Consider the following 18,289-nt stretch of genomic DNA (forward strand, 5'->3'; position numbering starts at 1 on the left):
AGTACCATGTTGGGCCAATACAAAGGAAAGCTCCTCTACGCTTTATTAATTCGTAGGATCTGGACATCCACCAGTTGTTTGCTCAGGTTAAAGGTTTACTTGGTCATTCGGCATTTCCAAGGCTAGTCTGGGTAGAGGTGGCATATTTTTCCCCTGAAGAATATTAAAAACAAAATATGGTTTTGTTGTCACATTTTCAAGGTCATCAATATTGATAGCATTTTTTCATTTCTATTCCTTAATTTGTTGAATTTAAATACTGTCATGATGGAATTTCAACGTCTCCAGCATGATACTCCAGGTCTCTGTGTATTGGCCATTAGCTGTCATAGCAACTGTGCCTTCAAAATATAAAATGCTACTTTGAAGCCCCAAAAGATTAACACAAGAAACCCATGGTTGTACTGGGATATAAAAGTGCTGGGTTCATCATGGAGCCAATAATGCAGAGAACACCTGTTCAGATTCAATCAAGCCATTTGAAGAACATGAAGTCTGTTTAAGAAGCCAGCAAATGAAGAGCTATTATCAGCAAAAGTAACTCGGATATTGTTGGATTTTTGTAACGTCTCAATTGAACTTGAGAGTTATACTTATGCAGCATGAAAACAGGTCCTTCAGCCCAACTCGCATGCTGGCCAAGTTGCCTACTTGAGCTAGTTCCATTTGCCTGTATTTGGCTCACATCCATTTACCTGTCCAAATGTCTTTTATACGTTCTAATTGTACTTGCTTCTAACTGCAGTTCATCTGGCAGCTTGTTCCATGTGCCCTCTAGTTTTAGCCACTGCATCCTGGGAAAAGGCCGTGATCATTCACTATATCTATGCCCCTCATGGTTTTACATACCTCTATTAGGTCACCTCTAAACCTTCTATGTCGAGGGATAAAAACTCCAGCCTATCTAATCTCTCCTTGTAACTCAAGCACTCTAGTCCAGGTATCTTCCGAGTGAATGGTTTGAAACCATTTGATCATCTGTTAGAGAAGGCAACCTGTCTTCCTGTACACTCTTAACTTTGTTGGGCAGTCCCTTGGGATTGAGGGTGATCAGGTCCCTCTCCCATTTTGCAGATTTGGAGGTGATGGATGGGACCAAGGTGGGATTCAAAGACCTGCTGCAGATGGGGAATTAGTTGCTGGTCCATTGAACTTCTATGTGCTCCCAATGCAAAGAAATTCCCAGTGCCACTCCCACTTTGAATGGTCGTAGGCCAGAGATTCCATGTTGTTAGTGGCGATTTTGCATTCTTTCAAGGAGACTTTAACCACATCCTTAAATCTTTCTCTCTGTCCACTTGCTATTTTTTCCCCGTGACAAAGCTTGGGACAGGATGTCTGTTTCCAGCATTTGGTGTCAGGGACATGAGTAATTGGCCTACCCTGTGGAGCTGATTGACTATGAAGAATTCAATGCTGAAGATGTTCGCCTGGAAGAAGGCAATGACATTGGTCAGGCAGTATTAATTCCATTGTCACAACAATGTGCTTAACCACTGACTATCCCAGTAGCAGCCCAGCAGGATTGTCAAGTGTATCAAACTGCTTGACTGCAACAGCTTTTAAAAACTCAATACCAGTTTCATGTGCAACTATCAATGGGAATAAATTCTGGTTTTGCCAGCAATCCCTAGAATAAATACATAGAAGTTGCATATTTCAGACATATCACAACACTGAATCAACATACCCATTATCACTGGTGAAGAAGATTAATGTGTTATTCTCCACTCCGGCATCACGTAAAGTCTTCATTATCTGCCCCACTGAACCATCAAATTCCATCAGTGCATCCCCCAAAGGACCCCTCTTAGATTGCCTTGTAAAGCCTGCGCTTGCGAACTGTGGATAATGAGTGTGCTGAAACAGAGGAGTGGAAAATTAACATTGCCATTACAGATGCTGTTTAGATCACTGTGGGAGGAAACCGAAGATCTCGGAGAAAACCCACGCAGGTCACGGGGAGATCGTACAAACTCCGTACAGACGGCGCCCGTAGTCAGGATCGAACCTGAGTCTCCGGCGCTGCATTCGCTGCAAGGCAGCAACTCTACCGCTGCGCCACCGTGCCGCACGTAATTCATGTGGTGAATACCTCCAGAGCAGCTCAAAGTAGTATCAGAAATGTATAATGATCGATGTAAGACTGAGCAGTCATGATTTTAGAATTTATTTTCTAATTACAAAATGCCAGTCTGTGCAGCATTTAGTAGAACACAGGCTACGTGCAGAGTAAAAATCCTTGTAGGCTGATCGACCTTTACCCCACAGCCTGATATAAAGAACTGAAGGTTTCAACACATGATATTTGTTCCACACTGTCCATGTAAATGAATTTAGGATAGTAGTGAATCACAGGTATACACTTGGATTTAATTCAAAACACTATTCATTCTCTATTGCACATTTCTAATATTGCAAAAGCCGGGAGATATTGGAGAGGAATTAAACATGTGGTCAAAGAAGGTTTAATCAGTGTTTTACAGGAGTATTAAAAAAAAAGGTGAAAAAAAAGGCGATGGCAGGTGAAGTGGGTGGGAAAGAATTCCAAAGTTTTGGGCCTTAGCAATTGAAAGCAGAGAAACCAGTGGTATGGGAATGCACAAGATAACAGAACTAGTGCATTCCAAAGATCTCAGAGGGTTGCAAAGCTGGTTGAGAAGACCATGAATGGTAAGCATTATAAACTGTAAGATGTTGATGGATAGAGAAAACCCACGCATGCCCACGCAGGTTTGGCTGAAATGTTGCCAAAAAGCTACAAACGGCAAACTACTCACATGTGATGCATAATAAAGGAAGAATGGTTTCCCCTGTTTTGTTGCTCTTAGAATGAAGTCTCTTGCAAATCGATTGTACTTTGGAGTGAGCTTGGTAAAGTTGATTGGCTGCTGGACCACCTTGTCATTCTTGATCAAGGGCAAGAGGACCACACCTTGGTCACACTTTCCATAACACTTGGTATCCGGTGGGAAACAGGTCAGGTTCTGGCAGGGACCCTGGTCATGGGAGTATGGAACGCCCAGGAATTCATCAAAACCCTGGTGGATGGGTAGGTAGCTCCCATTTAGTCCGTTGCCCAAGTGCCACTTCCCCACCATTGCAGTGACATATCCTTGCTGCTTCAACAATTCAGCAATCGTAGTTTCATTCAGAGGAAGTCCCCCCCTTGACCCTGGAAAGAACACGCCTGGGAAAATTCCAGACCGCGTCGGGTAACGGCCCGTGAGCAAGGCTGCGCTAAAAGGAGAAAGCAAAACAAGACAATTAGCACTTAGTGTCAAAACTGAGATTTTTCTTTTAAAATATTGAGAAACCTTTATTTGGGCCCATGGTAAAGTCCCCAACAATGGTGGAGAGCATAATTAATATATTTGTGCAGGAACGAACTGCAGATGTTGGTTTACACCGAAGATAGATGCTGGAGAAACCCAGCGGGACAGGCAGGATCTCTGGATAGAAGAAATGGGTGACGTTTCGGATCGAGACCCTTCTTCAGACTGGAGTCTAAAGAAGGGTTTCGACCCGAGACTGGAGTCTGAAGAAGGGTCTCAACCTGAAATGTCATCCATTCCTATCCAGAGATGCTGCCTGTTCCATTGAGTTACTCCAGCATTTTGTGTCATCTTAAGTCATCCATTTGTCTTTTAAAGACTGGGTTAAGCCAAGTTGCATTTTTGAGCATGTGGCAGAGTCTGATTCCTTTTTTTCCATCTCTTGAAGTAAATTTTTAGTCCAGTGGACTTAAAATTTACTTCAAGAGATGGAAAAAAAGGAATCAGACTCTGCCACATGCTCAAAAATGCAACTTGGCTTAACAGTCCTATCGAGTTCCTGTCCTTAATTCTGCGATGAGGCTCAGTGGGCAGTTCCCATTTGCAAAGAATCATCTCCTTGGGTTTCAGAAGTTGAGAGCAGATCAATGGACTTTTATAAGTTCGCAGTTTTACTGATTCATCGTTATAGTCTGTCACATGACAATGCAGCAAAGCTAATACTACACTGTTGCAATAGGTAGTGCGGAAATTATTTAAACTGTGACAATTTCCCCAGATCTCACTTCCAAATCTCGGCCCAACTCGCTTCCAAGACCTGACCCAACTCGCTTCCAAGAACCGACCCATCTCGCTTCTAAGACCCAGCCCAACTCGCTTCCAAGACCCGACCCATCTCGCTTCCAAGACCTGACCCATCTCGCTTCCAAGACCTGACCCATCTCGCTTCCAAGACCCCCCCCAACTCGCTTCCAAGACCTGACCCATCTCGCTTCCAAGACCTGACCCATCTCGCTTCCAAGACCTGACCCATCTCGCTTCCAAGTCCCGGCCCAACTCGCTTCCAAGACCTGACCCATCTCGCTTCCAAGACCTGACCCATCTCGCTTCCAAATCCCAACCCATCTTGCTTCCAAGTCCTGGCCCAACTCGCTTCCAAGACCCGACCCAACTCGCTTCCAAGTCCCGGCCCATCTCGCTTCCAAGACCTGACCCAACTCGCTTCAAGCCCAGCCCAACTCGCTTCCAAGACATGACCCATCTCGCTTCCAAGACCCAGCCCATCTCGCTTCCAAGACCCGACCCAACTCGCTTCAAGACCAGCCCAACTCGCTTCTAAGACCAAGCCCAACTCGCTTCCAAGACCCGACCCATCTCGCTTCCAAGACCTGACCCATCTCGCTTCCAAGACCTGACCCATCTCGCTTCCAAGACCCCCCCAACTCGCTTCCAAGACCTGACCCATCTCGCTTCCAAGACCTGACCCATCTCGCTTCCAAGACCTGACCCAACTCGCTTCAAGACCAGCCCAACTCGCTTCTAAGACCCAACCCAACTCGCTTCAAGACCTGACCCATCTCGCTTCCAAGACCTGACCCATCTCGCTTCCAAGACCTGACCCATCTCACTTCCAAGACCTGACCCATCTCGCTTCCAAGACCTGACCCATCTCGCTTCCAAATCCCGACCCATCTTGCTTCCAGGTCCCGGCCCAACTCGCTTCCAAGACCCGACCCAACTCGCTTCCAAGTCCCAGCCCATCTCGCTTCCAGGACCTGACCCAACTCGCTTCCAAGACCTGATCCACACCGCGTTTCCAAGACCCGACCCATCTCGCTTCCAAGACCCAGCCCATCTCGCTTCCAAGACCAGCCCAACTCGCTTCCAAGACCCAACCCAACTCGCTTCAAGACCTGACCCATCTCGCTTCCAAGACCTGACCCATCTCGCTTCCAAGACCTGACCCATCTCGCTTCCAAATCCCGACCCATCTTGCTTCCAGGTCCCGGCCCAACTCGCTTCCAAGACCCGACCCAACTCGCTTCCAAGTCCCGGCCCATCTCGCTTCCAGGACCCGACCCAACTCGCTTCCAAGACCCAGCCCATCTCGCTTCCAAGACCCAGCCCATCTCGCTTCCAAGACCAGCCCAACTCGCTTCCAAGACCAGCCCAACTCGCTTCCAAGACCAGCCCAACTCGCTTCCAAGACCAGCCCAACTCGCTTCCAAGACCCAACCCAACTCGCTTCCAAGACCAGCCCAACTCACTTCCAAGACCTGACCCAACTCGCTTCAAGACCAGCCCAACTTGCTTCCAAGACCTGACCCATTTCGCTTCCAAGACCCGGCCCAACTCGCTTCCAAGTCCCGGCCTAACCCCGCTGCCAGACCGCGGGCTTCCCTCTCACCGCGATGGGCTGCAGACGCTGCACGCACTGTAGAAGTCGCTGAACCTCCTGCCCGAAGCTGCCAGCCGGTCTAGGTTGGGAGTTCGTGAGCTTGGATGGCCGTAGCAACCCAGGTCTGCGTATCCAAGGTCATCGGCCAGGAGGAGCACCACTCCGGGGCTGCTGGCGACGGCCAGGGTGAGGGTGAGGGTGAGGGTGAGACTCAGAGCCAGTAGCAGCGAACAGAGCGACGCCATCGGACCCGCCGCAAACAACAGACTCAAATGATATTGCACTGTAGTTAGAGAGATTGACGTGCGGGGAGCTGTACAAGGAGCACACAGAGAGAGAGGGAGGGACGGAGAAAGTAATGTGCTGGCGGAGATTCACTGGGATAAAGCTCGTGACTAAGTAGCAACAATAGAGAGTGGAAACAGTAAAGGGATAATATTACTGGCAATTAAGGGACGTGGCAATTATACAGTCAGTCAAGCAGTTTGTATTTCTGTTCAAGATTCCGGCCTCTTGCAGTCTCTCATGTTTCCAACCTACAATTTAGCTGGAAATCTGAGATGAAGCAGAGATTAGAAACATAGAAACATAGAAAATAGGTGCAGGAGTAGGCCATTCGGCCCTTCGAGCCTGTACGCACCGCCATTCAATATGATCATGGCTGATCATTCAGCTCAGTAGCCTGTACCTGTGCCTTCTCTCCATACCCCCTGATCCCTTTAGCAAAAAGGGCCACATCTAACTCCCTCTTAAATATAGCCAATGAACTGGCCTCGACTACCTTCTGTGGCAGAGAATTCCACAGACTCACCACTCTCTGTTCGAAATATTCAGCAGGTCAACCAACAGCAGTCAGCATATTCAGCAGGTCAACCAACAGCAGTCAGCATATTCAGCAGGTCGGGCATTATTTGTGGGAGAAAAACAAAAGTCAATATTTCAGATCAACGATCTATCATCAGATCAAGAAACATCAGAAATCAAACAAGTAAAGTTTTGGGTGGGGGGGGGGGGGGGAAGGCGTTGTCCTGACATGTAGCCTCGAGGTTCTCATGGTGATCTTGGGTAATGGTGCACGACCAATAAAAACTGAAAATACTGGAAATGCACAAACTCCTATGTCACATATTCGAGTCGCACACTCTGTCCTGTGTTGTACTCCTTTAATTCCCGAGGCCTAGCCGTGATGTCGTATCCTCTTACAACACAATATCTTACATCTCCCTTCTTTCATATAAGAAAAATACATCTATAAAACATAACGTATTTTAACAAGGCACAACAACTTCAAATGGATTCCTTTTCCATACTATTAATAAACATTAACCAAACAATTGAAAGAAATGAATCACTTTTCCTGTGCTTCCAATTTTAAATATTTCAACCAACATTTCTTTTGTCTAAACACAACATAGCAAGCTTGTTACATATTTACAAGTCCAAACGGTTAGGTTTCTTGCTAACGCGTCCACTCCTGGAAGTGTATTCAGCTTGTGGAATTACTGGCCGAGCTGGATGCGACTTCCTTCTGATGCGGTCAGCTGTGCAGACCTGGCCTGGCTAGTAGCTGACGACCGACATGGGTTTCAGAAGTTGAGAGCAGATCAATGGACTTTTATAAGTTCGCAGTTTTACTGATTCATCGTTATAGTCTGTCACATGACAATGCAGCAAAGCTAATACTACACTGTTGCAATAGGTAGTGCTGAAATTATTTAAACTGTGACAATTTCCCCAGATCTCACTTCCAAATCTCGGCCCAACTCGCTTCCAAGACCTGACCCAACTCGCTTCCAAGAACCGACCCATCTCGCTTCTAAGACCCAGCCCAACTCGCTTCCAAGACCCGACCCATCTCGCTTCCAAGACCTGACCCATCTCGCTTCCAAGACCTGACCCATCTCGCTTCCAAGACCCCCCCAACTCGCTTCCAAGACCTGACCCATCTCGCTTCCAAGACCTGACCCATCTCGCTTCCAAGACCTGACCCATCTCGCTTCCAAATCCCAACCCATCTTGCTTCCAAGTCCCGGCCCAACTCGCTTCCAAGACCCGACCCAACTCGCTTCCAAGTCCCGGCCCATCTCGCTTCCAAGACCTGACCCAACTCGCTTCAAGCCCAGCCCAACTCGCTTCCAAGACATGACCCATCTCGCTTCCAAGACCCAGCCCATCTCGCTTCCAAGACCCGACCCAACTCGCTTCAAGACCAGCCCAACTCGCTTCTAAGACCAAGCCCAACTCGCTTCCAAGACCCGACCCATCTCGCTTCCAAGACCTGACCCATCTCGCTTCCAAGACCTGACCCATCTCGCTTCCAAGACCCCCCCAACTCGCTTCCAAGACCTGACCCATCTCGCTTCCAAGACCTGACCCATCTCGCTTCCAAGACCTGACCCAACTCGCTTCAAGACCAGCCCAACTCGCTGCTAAGACCCAACCCAACTCGCTTCAAGACCTGACCCATCTCGCTTCCAAGACCTGACCCATCTCGCTTCCAAGACCTGACCCATCTCACTTCCAAGACCTGACCCATCTCGCTTCCAAGACCTGACCCATCTCGCTTCCAAATCCCGACCCATCTTGCTTCCAGGTCCCGGCCCAACTCGCTTCCAAGACCCGACCCAACTCGGTTCCAAGTCCCGGCCCATCTCGCTTCCAGGACCTGACCCAACTCGCTTCCAAGACCTGATCCACACCGCGTTTCCAAGACCCGACCCATCTCGCTTCCAAGACCCAGCCCATCTCGCTTCCAAGACCAGCCCAACTCGCTTCCAAGACCCAACCCAACTCGCTTCAAGACCTGACCCATCTCGCTTCCAAGACCTGACCCATCTCGCTTCCAAGACCTGACCCATCTCGCTTCCAAATCCCGACCCATCTTGCTTCCAGGTCCCGGCCCAACTCGCTTCCAAGACCCGACCCAACTCGCTTCCAAGTCCCGGCCCATCTCGCTTCCAGGACCCGACCCAACTCGCTTCCAAGACCCAGCCCATCTCGCTTCCAAGACCCAGCCCATCTCGCTTCCAAGACCAGCCCAACTCGCTTCCAAGACCAGCCCAACTTGCTTCCAAGACCCAACCCAACTCGCTTCCAAGACCAGCCCAACTCGCTTCCAAGACCAGCCCAACTCACTTCCAAGACCTGACCCAACTCGCTTCAAGACCAGCCCAACTTGCTTCCAAGACATGACCCATCTCGCTTCCAAGACCCAGCCCATCTCGCTTCCAAGACCCGACCCATCTCGCTTCCAAGACCCAGCCCAACTTGCTTCCAAGACATGACCCAACTCGCTTCCAAGACCCAGCCCATCTCGCTTCCAAGACCAGCCCAACTCGCTTCCAAGACCAGCCCAAATCGCTTCCAAGACCCAACCCAACTCGCTTCCAAGACCAGCCCAACTCGCTTCCAAGACCAGCCCAACTCACTTCCAAGACCTGACCCAACTCGTTTCAAGACCAGCCCAACTTGCTTCCAAGACATGACCCATCTCGCTTCCAAGACCCGGCCCAACTCGCTTCCAAGACCAACCCAACTCGCTTCCAAGTCCCGGCCTAACCCCACTGCCAGACCGCGGGCTTCCCTCTCACCGCGATGGGCTGCAGACGCTGCACGCACTGTAGAAGTCGCTGAACCTCCTGCCCGAAGCTGCCAGCCGGTCTAGGTTGGGAGTTCGTGAGCTTGGATGGCCGTAGCAACCCAGGTCTGCGTATCCAAGGTCATCGGCCAGGAGGAGCACCACTCCGGGGCTGCTGGCGACGGCCAGGGTGAGGGTGAGGGTGAGGGTGAGACTCAGAGCCAGTAGCAGCGAACAGAGCGACGCCATCGGACCCGCCGCAAACAACAGACTCAAATGATATTGCACTGTAGTTAGAGAGATTGACGTGCGGGGAGCTGTACAAGGAGCACACAGAGAGAGAGGGAGGGACGGAGAAAGTAATGTGCTGGCGGAGATTCACTGGGATAAAGCTCGTGACTAAGTAGCAACAATAGAGAGTGGAAACAGTAAAGGGATAATATTACTGGCAATTAAGGGACGTGGCAATTATACAGTCAGTCAAGCAGTTTGTATTTCTGTTCAAGATTCCGGCCTCTTGCAGTCTCTCATGTTTCCAACCTACAATTTAGCTGGAAATCTGAGATGAAGCAGAGATTAGAAACATAGAAACATAGAAAATAGGTGCAGGAGTAGGCCATTCGGCCCTTCGAGCCTGTACGCACCGCCATTCAATATGATCATGGCTGATCATTCAGCTCAGTAGCCTGTACCTGTGCCTTCTCTCCATACCCCCTGATCCCTTTAGCAAAAAGGGCCACATCGAACTCCCTCTTAAATATAGCCAATGAACTGGCCTCGACTACCTTCTGTGGCAGAGAATTCCACAGACTCACCACTCTCTGTTCGAAATATTCAGCAGGTCAACCAACAGCAGTCAGCATATTCAGCAGGTCAACCAACAGCAGTCAGCATATTCAGCAGGTCGGGCATTATTTGTGGGAGAAAAACAAAAGTCAATATTTCAGATCAACGATCTATCATCAGATCAAGAAACATCAGAAATCAAACAAGTAAAGTTTTGGGTGGGGGGGGGGGGGGGGGAAGGCGTTGTCCTGACATGTAGCCTCGAGGTTCTCATGGTGATCTTGGGTAATGGTGCACGACCAATAAAAACTGAAAATACTGGAAATGCACAAACTCCTATGTCACATATTCGAGTCGCACACTCTGTCCTGTGTTGTACTCCTTTAATTCCCGAGGCCTAGCCGTGATGTCGTATCCTCTTACAACACAATATCTTACATCTCCCTTCTTTCATATAAGAAAAATACATCTATAAAACATAACGTATTTTAACAAGGCACAACAACTTCAAATGGATTCCTTTTCCATACTATTAATAAACATTAACCAAACAATTGAAAGAAATGAATCACTTTTCCTGTGCTTCCAATTTTAAATATTTCAACCAACATTTCTTTTGTCTAAACACAACATAGCAAGCTTGTTACATATTTACAAGTCCAAACGGTTAGGTTTCTTGCTAACGCGTCCACTCCTGGAAGTGTATTCAGCTTGTGGAATTACTGGCCGAGCTGGATGCGACTTCCTTCTGATGCGGTCAGCTGTGCAGACCTGGCCTGGCTAGTAGCTGACGACCGACATGGGTTTCAGAAGTTGAGAGCAGATCAATGGACTTTTATAAGTTCGCAGTTTTACTGATTCATCGTTATAGTCTGTCACATGACAATGCAGCAAAGCTAATACTACACTGTTGCAATAGGTAGTGCTGAAATTATTTAAACTGTGACAATTTCCCCAGATCTCACTTCCAAATCTCGGCCCAACTCGCTTCCAAGACCTGACCCAACTCGCTTCCAAGAACCGACCCATCTCGCTTCTAAGACCCAGCCCAACTCGCTTCCAAGACCCGACCCATCTCGCTTCCAAGACCTGACCCATCTCGCTTCCAAGACCTGACCCATCTCGCTTCCAAGACCCCCCCAACTCGCTTCCAAGACCTGACCCATCTCGCTTCCAAGACCTGACCCATCTCGCTTCCAAGACCTGACCCATCTCGCTTCCAAATCCCAACCCATCTTGCTTCCAAGTCCCGGCCCAACTCGCTTCCAAGACCCGACCCAACTCGCTTCCAAGTCCCGGCCCATCTCGCTTCCAAGACCTGACCCAACTCGCTTCAAGCCCAGCCCAACTCGCTTCCAAGACATGACCCATCTCGCTTCCAAGACCCAGCCCATCTCGCTTCCAAGACCCGACCCAACTCGCTTCAAGACCAGCCCAACTCGCTTCTAAGACCAAGCCCAACTCGCTTCCAAGACCCGACCCATCTCGCTTCCAAGACCTGACCCATCTCGCTTCCAAGACCTGACCCATCTCGCTTCCAAGACCCCCCCAACTCGCTTCCAAGACCTGACCCATCTCGCTTCCAAGACCTGACCCATCTCGCTTCCAAGACCTGACCCAACTCGCTTCAAGACCAGCCCAACTCGCTGCTAAGACCCAACCCAACTCGCTTCAAGACCTGACCCATCTCGCTTCCAAGACCTGACCCATCTCGCTTCCAAGACCTGACCCATCTCACTTCCAAGACCTGACCCATCTCGCTTCCAAGACCTGACCCATCTCGCTTCCAAATCCCGACCCATCTTGCTTCCAGGTCCCGGCCCAACTCGCTTCCAAGACCCGACCCAACTCGGTTCCAAGTCCCGGCCCATCTCGCTTCCAGGACCTGACCCAACTCGCTTCCAAGACCTGATCCACACCGCGTTTCCAAGACCCGACCCATCTCGCTTCCAAGACCCAGCCCATCTCGCTTCCAAGACCAGCCCAACTCGCTTCCAAGACCCAACCCAACTCGCTTCAAGACCTGACCCATCTCGCTTCCAAGACCTGACCCATCTCGCTTCCAAGACCTGACCCATCTCGCTTCCAAATCCCGACCCATCTTGCTTCCAGGTCCCGGCCCAACTCGCTTCCAAGACCCGACCCAACTCGCTTCCAAGTCCCGGCCCATCTCGCTTCCAGGACCCGACCCAACTCGCTTCCAAGACCCAGCCCATCTCGCTTCCAAGACCCAGCCCATCTCGCTTCCAAGACCAGCCCAACTCGCTTCCAAGACCAGCCCAACTTGCTTCCAAGACCCAACCCAACTCGCTTCCAAGACCAGCCCAACTCGCTTCCAAGACCAGCCCAACTCACTTCCAAGACCTGACCCAACTCGCTTCAAGACCAGCCCAACTTGCTTCCAAGACATGACCCATCTCGCTTCCAAGACCCAGCCCATCTCGCTTCCAAGACCCGACCCATCTCGCTTCCAAGACCCAGCCCAACTTGCTTCCAAGACATGACCCAACTCGCTTCCAAGACCCAGCCCATCTCGCTTCCAAGACCAGCCCAACTCGCTTCCAAGACCAGCCCAAATCGCTTCCAAGACCCAACCCAACTCGCTTCCAAGACCAGCCCAACTCGCTTCCAAGACCAGCCCAACTCACTTCCAAGACCTGACCCAACTCGTTTCAAGACCAGCCCAACTTGCTTCCAAGACATGACCCATCTCGCTTCCAAGACCCGGCCCAACTCGCTTCCAAGACCAACCCAACTCGCTTCCAAGTCCCGGCCTAACCCCACTGCCAGACCGCGGGCTTCCCTCTCACCGCGATGGGCTGCAGACGCTGCACGCACTGTAGAAGTCGCTGAACCTCCTGCCCGAAGCTGCCAGCCGGTCTAGGTTGGGAGTTCGTGAGCTTGGATGGCCGTAGCAACCCAGGTCTGCGTATCCAAGGTCATCGGCCAGGAGGAGCACCACTCCGGGGCTGCTGGCGACGGCCAGGGTGAGGGTGAGGGTGAGGGTGAGACTCAGAGCCAGTAGCAGCGAACAGAGCGACGCCATCGGACCCGCCGCAAACAACAGACTCAAATGATATTGCACTGTAGTTAGAGAGATTGACGTGCGGGGAGCTGTACAAGGAGCACACAGAGAGAGAGGGAGGGACGGAGAAAGTAATGTGCTGGCGGAGATTCACTGGGATAAAGCTCGTGACTAAGTAGCAACAATAGAGAGTGGAAACAGTAAAGGGATAATATTACTGGCAATTAAGGGACGTGGCAATTATACAGTCAGTCAAGCAGTTTGTATTTCTGTTCAAGATTCCGGCCTCTTGCAGTCTCTCATGTTTCCAGCCTACAATTTAGCTGGAAATCTGAGATGAAGCAGAGATTAGAAACATAGAAACATAGAAAATAGGTGCAGGAGTAGGCCATTCGGCCCTTCGAGCCTGTACGCACCGCCATTCAATATGATCATGGCTGATCGTTCAGCTCAGTAGCCTGTACCTGTGCCTTCTCTCCATACCCCCTGATCCCTTTAGCAAAAAGGGCCACATCTAACTCCCTCTTAAATATAGCCAATGAACTGGCCTCGACTACCTTCTGTGGCAGAGAATTCCACAGACTCACCACTCTCTGTTCGAAATATTCAGCAGGTCAACCAACAGCAGTCAGCATATTCAGCAGGTCAACCAACAGCAGTCAGCATATTCAGCAGGTCGGGCATTATTTGTGGGAGAAAAACAAAAGTCAATATTTCAGATCAACGATCTATCATCAGATCAAGAAACATCAGAAATCAAACAAGTAAAGTTTTGGGTGGGGGGGGGGGGGGGGGGGGAAGGCGTTGTCCTGACATGTAGCCTCGAGGTTCTCATGGTGATCTTGGGTAATGGTGCACGACCAATAAAAACTGAAAATACTGGAAACATTATTGGATGAGGCAGGGAAAGCAGTCCCAACCTATCCAATCCTTCCCTTATAACTCAAACACCTCTGCCCAAGCGACATCCTTGTGAATCTGAGGAAGGATATTCTTGCTATTGAGGGCGTGCAGCGTAGGTTTACTAGGTTAATTCCCGGAATGGCGGGACTATCGTATGTTGAAAGACTGGAGCGACTAGGCTTGTATACGCTGGAATTTAGAAGGATGAGAGGAGATCTTATCGAAACGTATAAGATTATTAAGGGGTTGGACACGTTAGAGGCAGGAAACATGTTCCCAATGTTGGGGGAGTCCAGAACAAGATGCCATAGTTTAAGAATAAGGGGTAGGCCATTTAGAACTGAGATGAGGAAAAACTTTTTCACAGAGAGTTGTGAATCTGTGGAATTCTCTGCCTCAGAAGGCAGTGGAGGCCAATTCTCTGAATGCATTCAAGAGAGAGCTGGATAGAGCTCTTAAGGATAGCGGAGTCAGGGGGTAAGGGGAGAAGGCAGGAACGGGGTACTGATTGAGAATGATCAGCCATGATCACATTGAATGGCAGTCCTGGCTCGAAGGGCCGAATGGCCTCCTCCTGCACCTATTGTCTATTGAATCCTTTCTGCAACCTCCAACTTAATCACATTTTCCTATAGTGTGACAATCAGAATTGTACATTATACTTCAAGTGCAGACTCGCCAACATTATGTACAAGATTACGTCTCAACTCTTTTAATCAACGTCATGACCCAACAAGGCAAACATGCCTTTCACCTTTTTCTACCTGTGTTCCAATTTTCAGGGAACTATGTACTTGTACCACTCGTTCTTTCTGTTCAACAACACTCCCCAGGATCTTGCAATTCACCGTGTAAGGCCCGGACTGGTTTAACTTCCTAAAATGTTTCATTTCACACTTATCTGAGTTAATAAATATCCTGTTGTAACCTTAGTCAACCTACTTCACTGTCCACTTAGCTATGAATTTTAGTGTCATCTGCACATTTACTAATCATGCCACCTACATTCACTTTCATCTCATTAGTTTAGTTTAGTTTAGTTTAGCAAAACAGGCTCTTCCCACCAAGTCCACGCCGACCAGCGACCCCCGCACACAACTATCCTACACACACTAGGGACAATTTTTTTAATTTTACCAAGCCAATTAATCTACAAACCTGTAGGAAAAAACCCAGCAGATGCTGGTTTAAATCAATGGTAGACACAAAATGCTGGAGTAACTCAGCGGGTCAGGCATCATCACAGGAGAGAAGGAATGGGTGAGTTTCGGGTCGAGACCCTTCAGTCTGAAGAAGGGTCACGACTCGAAACGTCACCCATTCCTTCTCTCCTAAGATGCTGCCTGACCCGCTGAGTTACTCCAGCATTTTGAATCTACAAACCTGTATGTCTTTGGAGTGTGGGAGAAAACTGGAGCACCCGGAGAAACCCTACGAAGGTCATGGGGAGAATGCACAAACTCCTATGTCACATATTCGAGTCGCACACTCTGTCCTGTGTTGTACTCCTTTAATTCCCGAGGCCTAGCCGTGATGTCATATCCTCTTACAACAGGTACAATATCTTACATCTCCCTTCTTTCATATAAGAAAAATACATCTATAAAACATAACGTATTTTAACAAGGCACAACAACTTCAAATGGATTCCTTTTCCATACTATTAATAAACATTAACCAAACAATTGAAAGAAATGAATCACTTTTCCTGTGCTTCCAATTTTAAATATTTCAACCAACATTTCTTTTGTCTAAACACAACATAGCAAGCTTGTTACATATTTACAAGTCCAAACGGTTAGGTTTCTTGCTAACGCGTCCACTCCTGGAAGTGTATTCAGCTTGTGGAATTACTGGCCGAGCTGGATGCGACTTCCTTCTGATGCGGTCAGCTGTGCAGACCTGGCCTGGCTAGTAGCTGACGACCGACATGGTGAATCGCGTCCTAGCCCTGGACTCGGTTGAATTTCAGCTGATGTACGCAGTGCATGATCTGGTCCTGGCTGGGGCGGTGACTTCACCTGTGCCGATGACTCCGGTCTGACAGTAGGCCATGGGGTGGTCATGCAGTCAGTAGACTGGCTGGGTCTGCGGTTAGCCTTGTGAGTAGCCAGCCGCAAGTGTTTGCGATTTCTCCTGTACTTCCGGCCGTTACGGTCAACAACGTATGACCTGGGAGTACCATGATGTTCCAGAACAGTGGGCGGCAACCACTGCTTATTTCCCGGTAGCGGTGTCATCCTGACTTGATCGCCTGGCTTCAAGACTGGGAAGTTCTGACCAGCCTTCTGGTTGTAGTAGTAGGCTTGCCTGGCCTTCTCTTTGTCCAAACGTTGCTTGACCTCTGCTGGGTTGTAGGGCCTTGGCTGAAGGAGCTTCCTTGCAGTTGGGAGCTTGTTCCTCGGCCTGCGTCCCATCAGTAGCTGTGAAGGTGACAGGTTACAGCTGGCAAGGGGGGTGGTACGGTAGTCCAGTAATGCAAGATGCCTGTCTTTGCATTTCTTCCAGAGACACTTCACCGTTCGTACAGCCTGCTCGGCTTCCCCATTGGACTGAGGGTAATGCGGGGAAGACTTCTGGTGAGTTATCTGGTATTCTGCACAGAATGCTTCAAATTCAGATGAGACATACTGTGATCCGTTGTCCGTCCTCAACGTTTCCGATATGCCATGGCTGCTGAATTGTTCTTTCAGGGCATCAATGACTGATGTACTGTTGAAGAGTTGATTTACTTCAATGAATTTGGAATAGTAATCAACTGTCACGATGTAGTGGGACCCTTCCCACTCAAACAGGTCAGATGCTACCTCTGCCCATGGTAGATCAGGATGTTGAGTAGCGTGCATCGTCTCAGTGTGTTGAGCTGCCTGGAGTGTGTTGCATTCAGGGCAACCCTCGATCAGCTCTTCTATCTGCTGGTTCATTGATGGCCAGTACAAGGCTTCTCTGGCTCTCTGTTTGCATTTCACGATGCCGAGGTTTGACTCGTGCACTTTCTCAAGCAGTTGTCGTCTCATGGATGGTGGCACCACTATGCACATTCCTTTGTATACGATGCCATCCAGTATAGAAAGCTCATCTCTCACCGTCCAGTACTCTCTGATGGAGTGTGGTACTTCTTGCTTTGTGGCAGGCCAGCCCTTCATGATCATACCATAGAGCTCATTCAATTCCATGGCCGTGCAGGTCTGGAACTGTGCGTACCTCTTTGGTGACACGGCGATGTGATCCATCATGTTGACCATGATTGGTTCCAGATCCGGTTCACTTTCCGGTAGATTGGCTCTGCTCAATGCATCACCGATAGGAACCTCCTTTCCCGGCTTGTACATGACAGTCAAGTCATAGGGTTGCAACCTGAGGAGCATCCTTTGCAGTCTCATTGGTGCTGACAGCAAAGGCTTGAGGAAGATTGCCGGTAGGGGCTTGTGATCTGATTCCACTGGCACTGACCTTCCGAAGGTGTAGTGTGGAATTTGTGGCAACTGTGTACGGTCGCTAACATCTCTTTTTCGATCTGGGCGTATGATGCTTCAGTCTCTGTCATTGCCCTTGATGTATATGGTCTGGGGTGGCCTTCTTGGTGTAGCACTCCTCCCAGAGCGTAGCTACTAGCGTCACACTGTATTACCACGCTCTTTGTCACATCGTAGTACGCTAGTACAGGGGAAGCGGTGCACAGGTCTTTGAGCTTGTCGAAGCTTCGCTGCTGGGCATGATCCCACTGGAAATGTGCATCCCTCAAGGTCAGGGCTCGAAGTGGTTCATCAACCTAGCTGAGGTGTGGAATGAACTTAGACAGATACTGTACGAAGCCAGGGAATGGTTGCACTACTTTCTTGTTCGTAGGTGCAGGCATCCGCTTAACAGCTTCAATCTTTGCCGGATCAGGCCTGAGTCCTGCTGCTGTGATAAGATGTCCAACGTGAGAGGGGGATCTTATCGAAACATATAAGATTATTAAGGGGTTGGACACGTTAGAGGCAGGAAACATGTTCCCACTGTTGGGGGAGTCCAGAACCAGTGGCCACAGTTTAAGAATAATAGGTAGGCCATTTAGAACGGAGATGAGGAAAAACTTTTTCAGTCAGAGAGTTGTAAATCTGTGGAATTCTCTGCCTCAGAAGGCAGTGGAGGCCAGTTCTCTGAATGCATTCAAGAGAGAGCTAGATAGAGCTCTTAAGGATAGCGGAGTCAGGGGGTATGGGGAGAAGGCAGGGACGGGGTACTGATTGAGAATGATTAGCCATGATCACATTGAATGGTGGTGCTGGATCGAAGGGCCGAATGGCCTACTCCTGCACCTATTGTCTATACCGCACCCC

General features: G+C 49.4%; 1 protein-coding gene across 1 annotated transcript in view; it reads right to left on the bottom strand.

Annotated features, from left to right (window-relative positions):
- The window catches only part of arsa (arylsulfatase A), a 29,227-nt gene extending 13,403 nt beyond the window's left edge, over positions 1 to 15,824 (bottom strand). Inside the window, exons 1-8 of the mRNA XM_078419603.1 lie at positions 15,743 to 15,824; positions 12,847 to 13,150; positions 10,684 to 10,823; positions 9,264 to 9,567; positions 7,101 to 7,240; positions 5,683 to 5,986; positions 2,781 to 3,240; positions 1,691 to 1,860 (exon numbers count right to left, since the gene is read on the bottom strand). Coding sequence (XP_078275729.1) covers positions 1,691 to 1,860; positions 2,781 to 3,240; positions 5,683 to 5,918 — 866 coding nt within the window. The 5' untranslated portion in view covers positions 5,919 to 5,986; positions 7,101 to 7,240; positions 9,264 to 9,567; ... (1 more) ...; positions 12,847 to 13,150; positions 15,743 to 15,824. The remainder of the gene's footprint in view (positions 1 to 1,690; positions 1,861 to 2,780; positions 3,241 to 5,682; positions 5,987 to 7,100; positions 7,241 to 9,263; positions 9,568 to 10,683; positions 10,824 to 12,846; positions 13,151 to 15,742) is intronic.
- Positions 15,825 to 18,289: the final 2,465 nt, after the last annotated feature.

The sequence above is a fragment of the Rhinoraja longicauda genome, chromosome 23 (assembly GCF_053455715.1).
Source record: "Rhinoraja longicauda isolate Sanriku21f chromosome 23, sRhiLon1.1, whole genome shotgun sequence".
Classification (NCBI taxonomy): domain Eukaryota; kingdom Metazoa; phylum Chordata; class Chondrichthyes; order Rajiformes; family Arhynchobatidae; genus Rhinoraja; species Rhinoraja longicauda.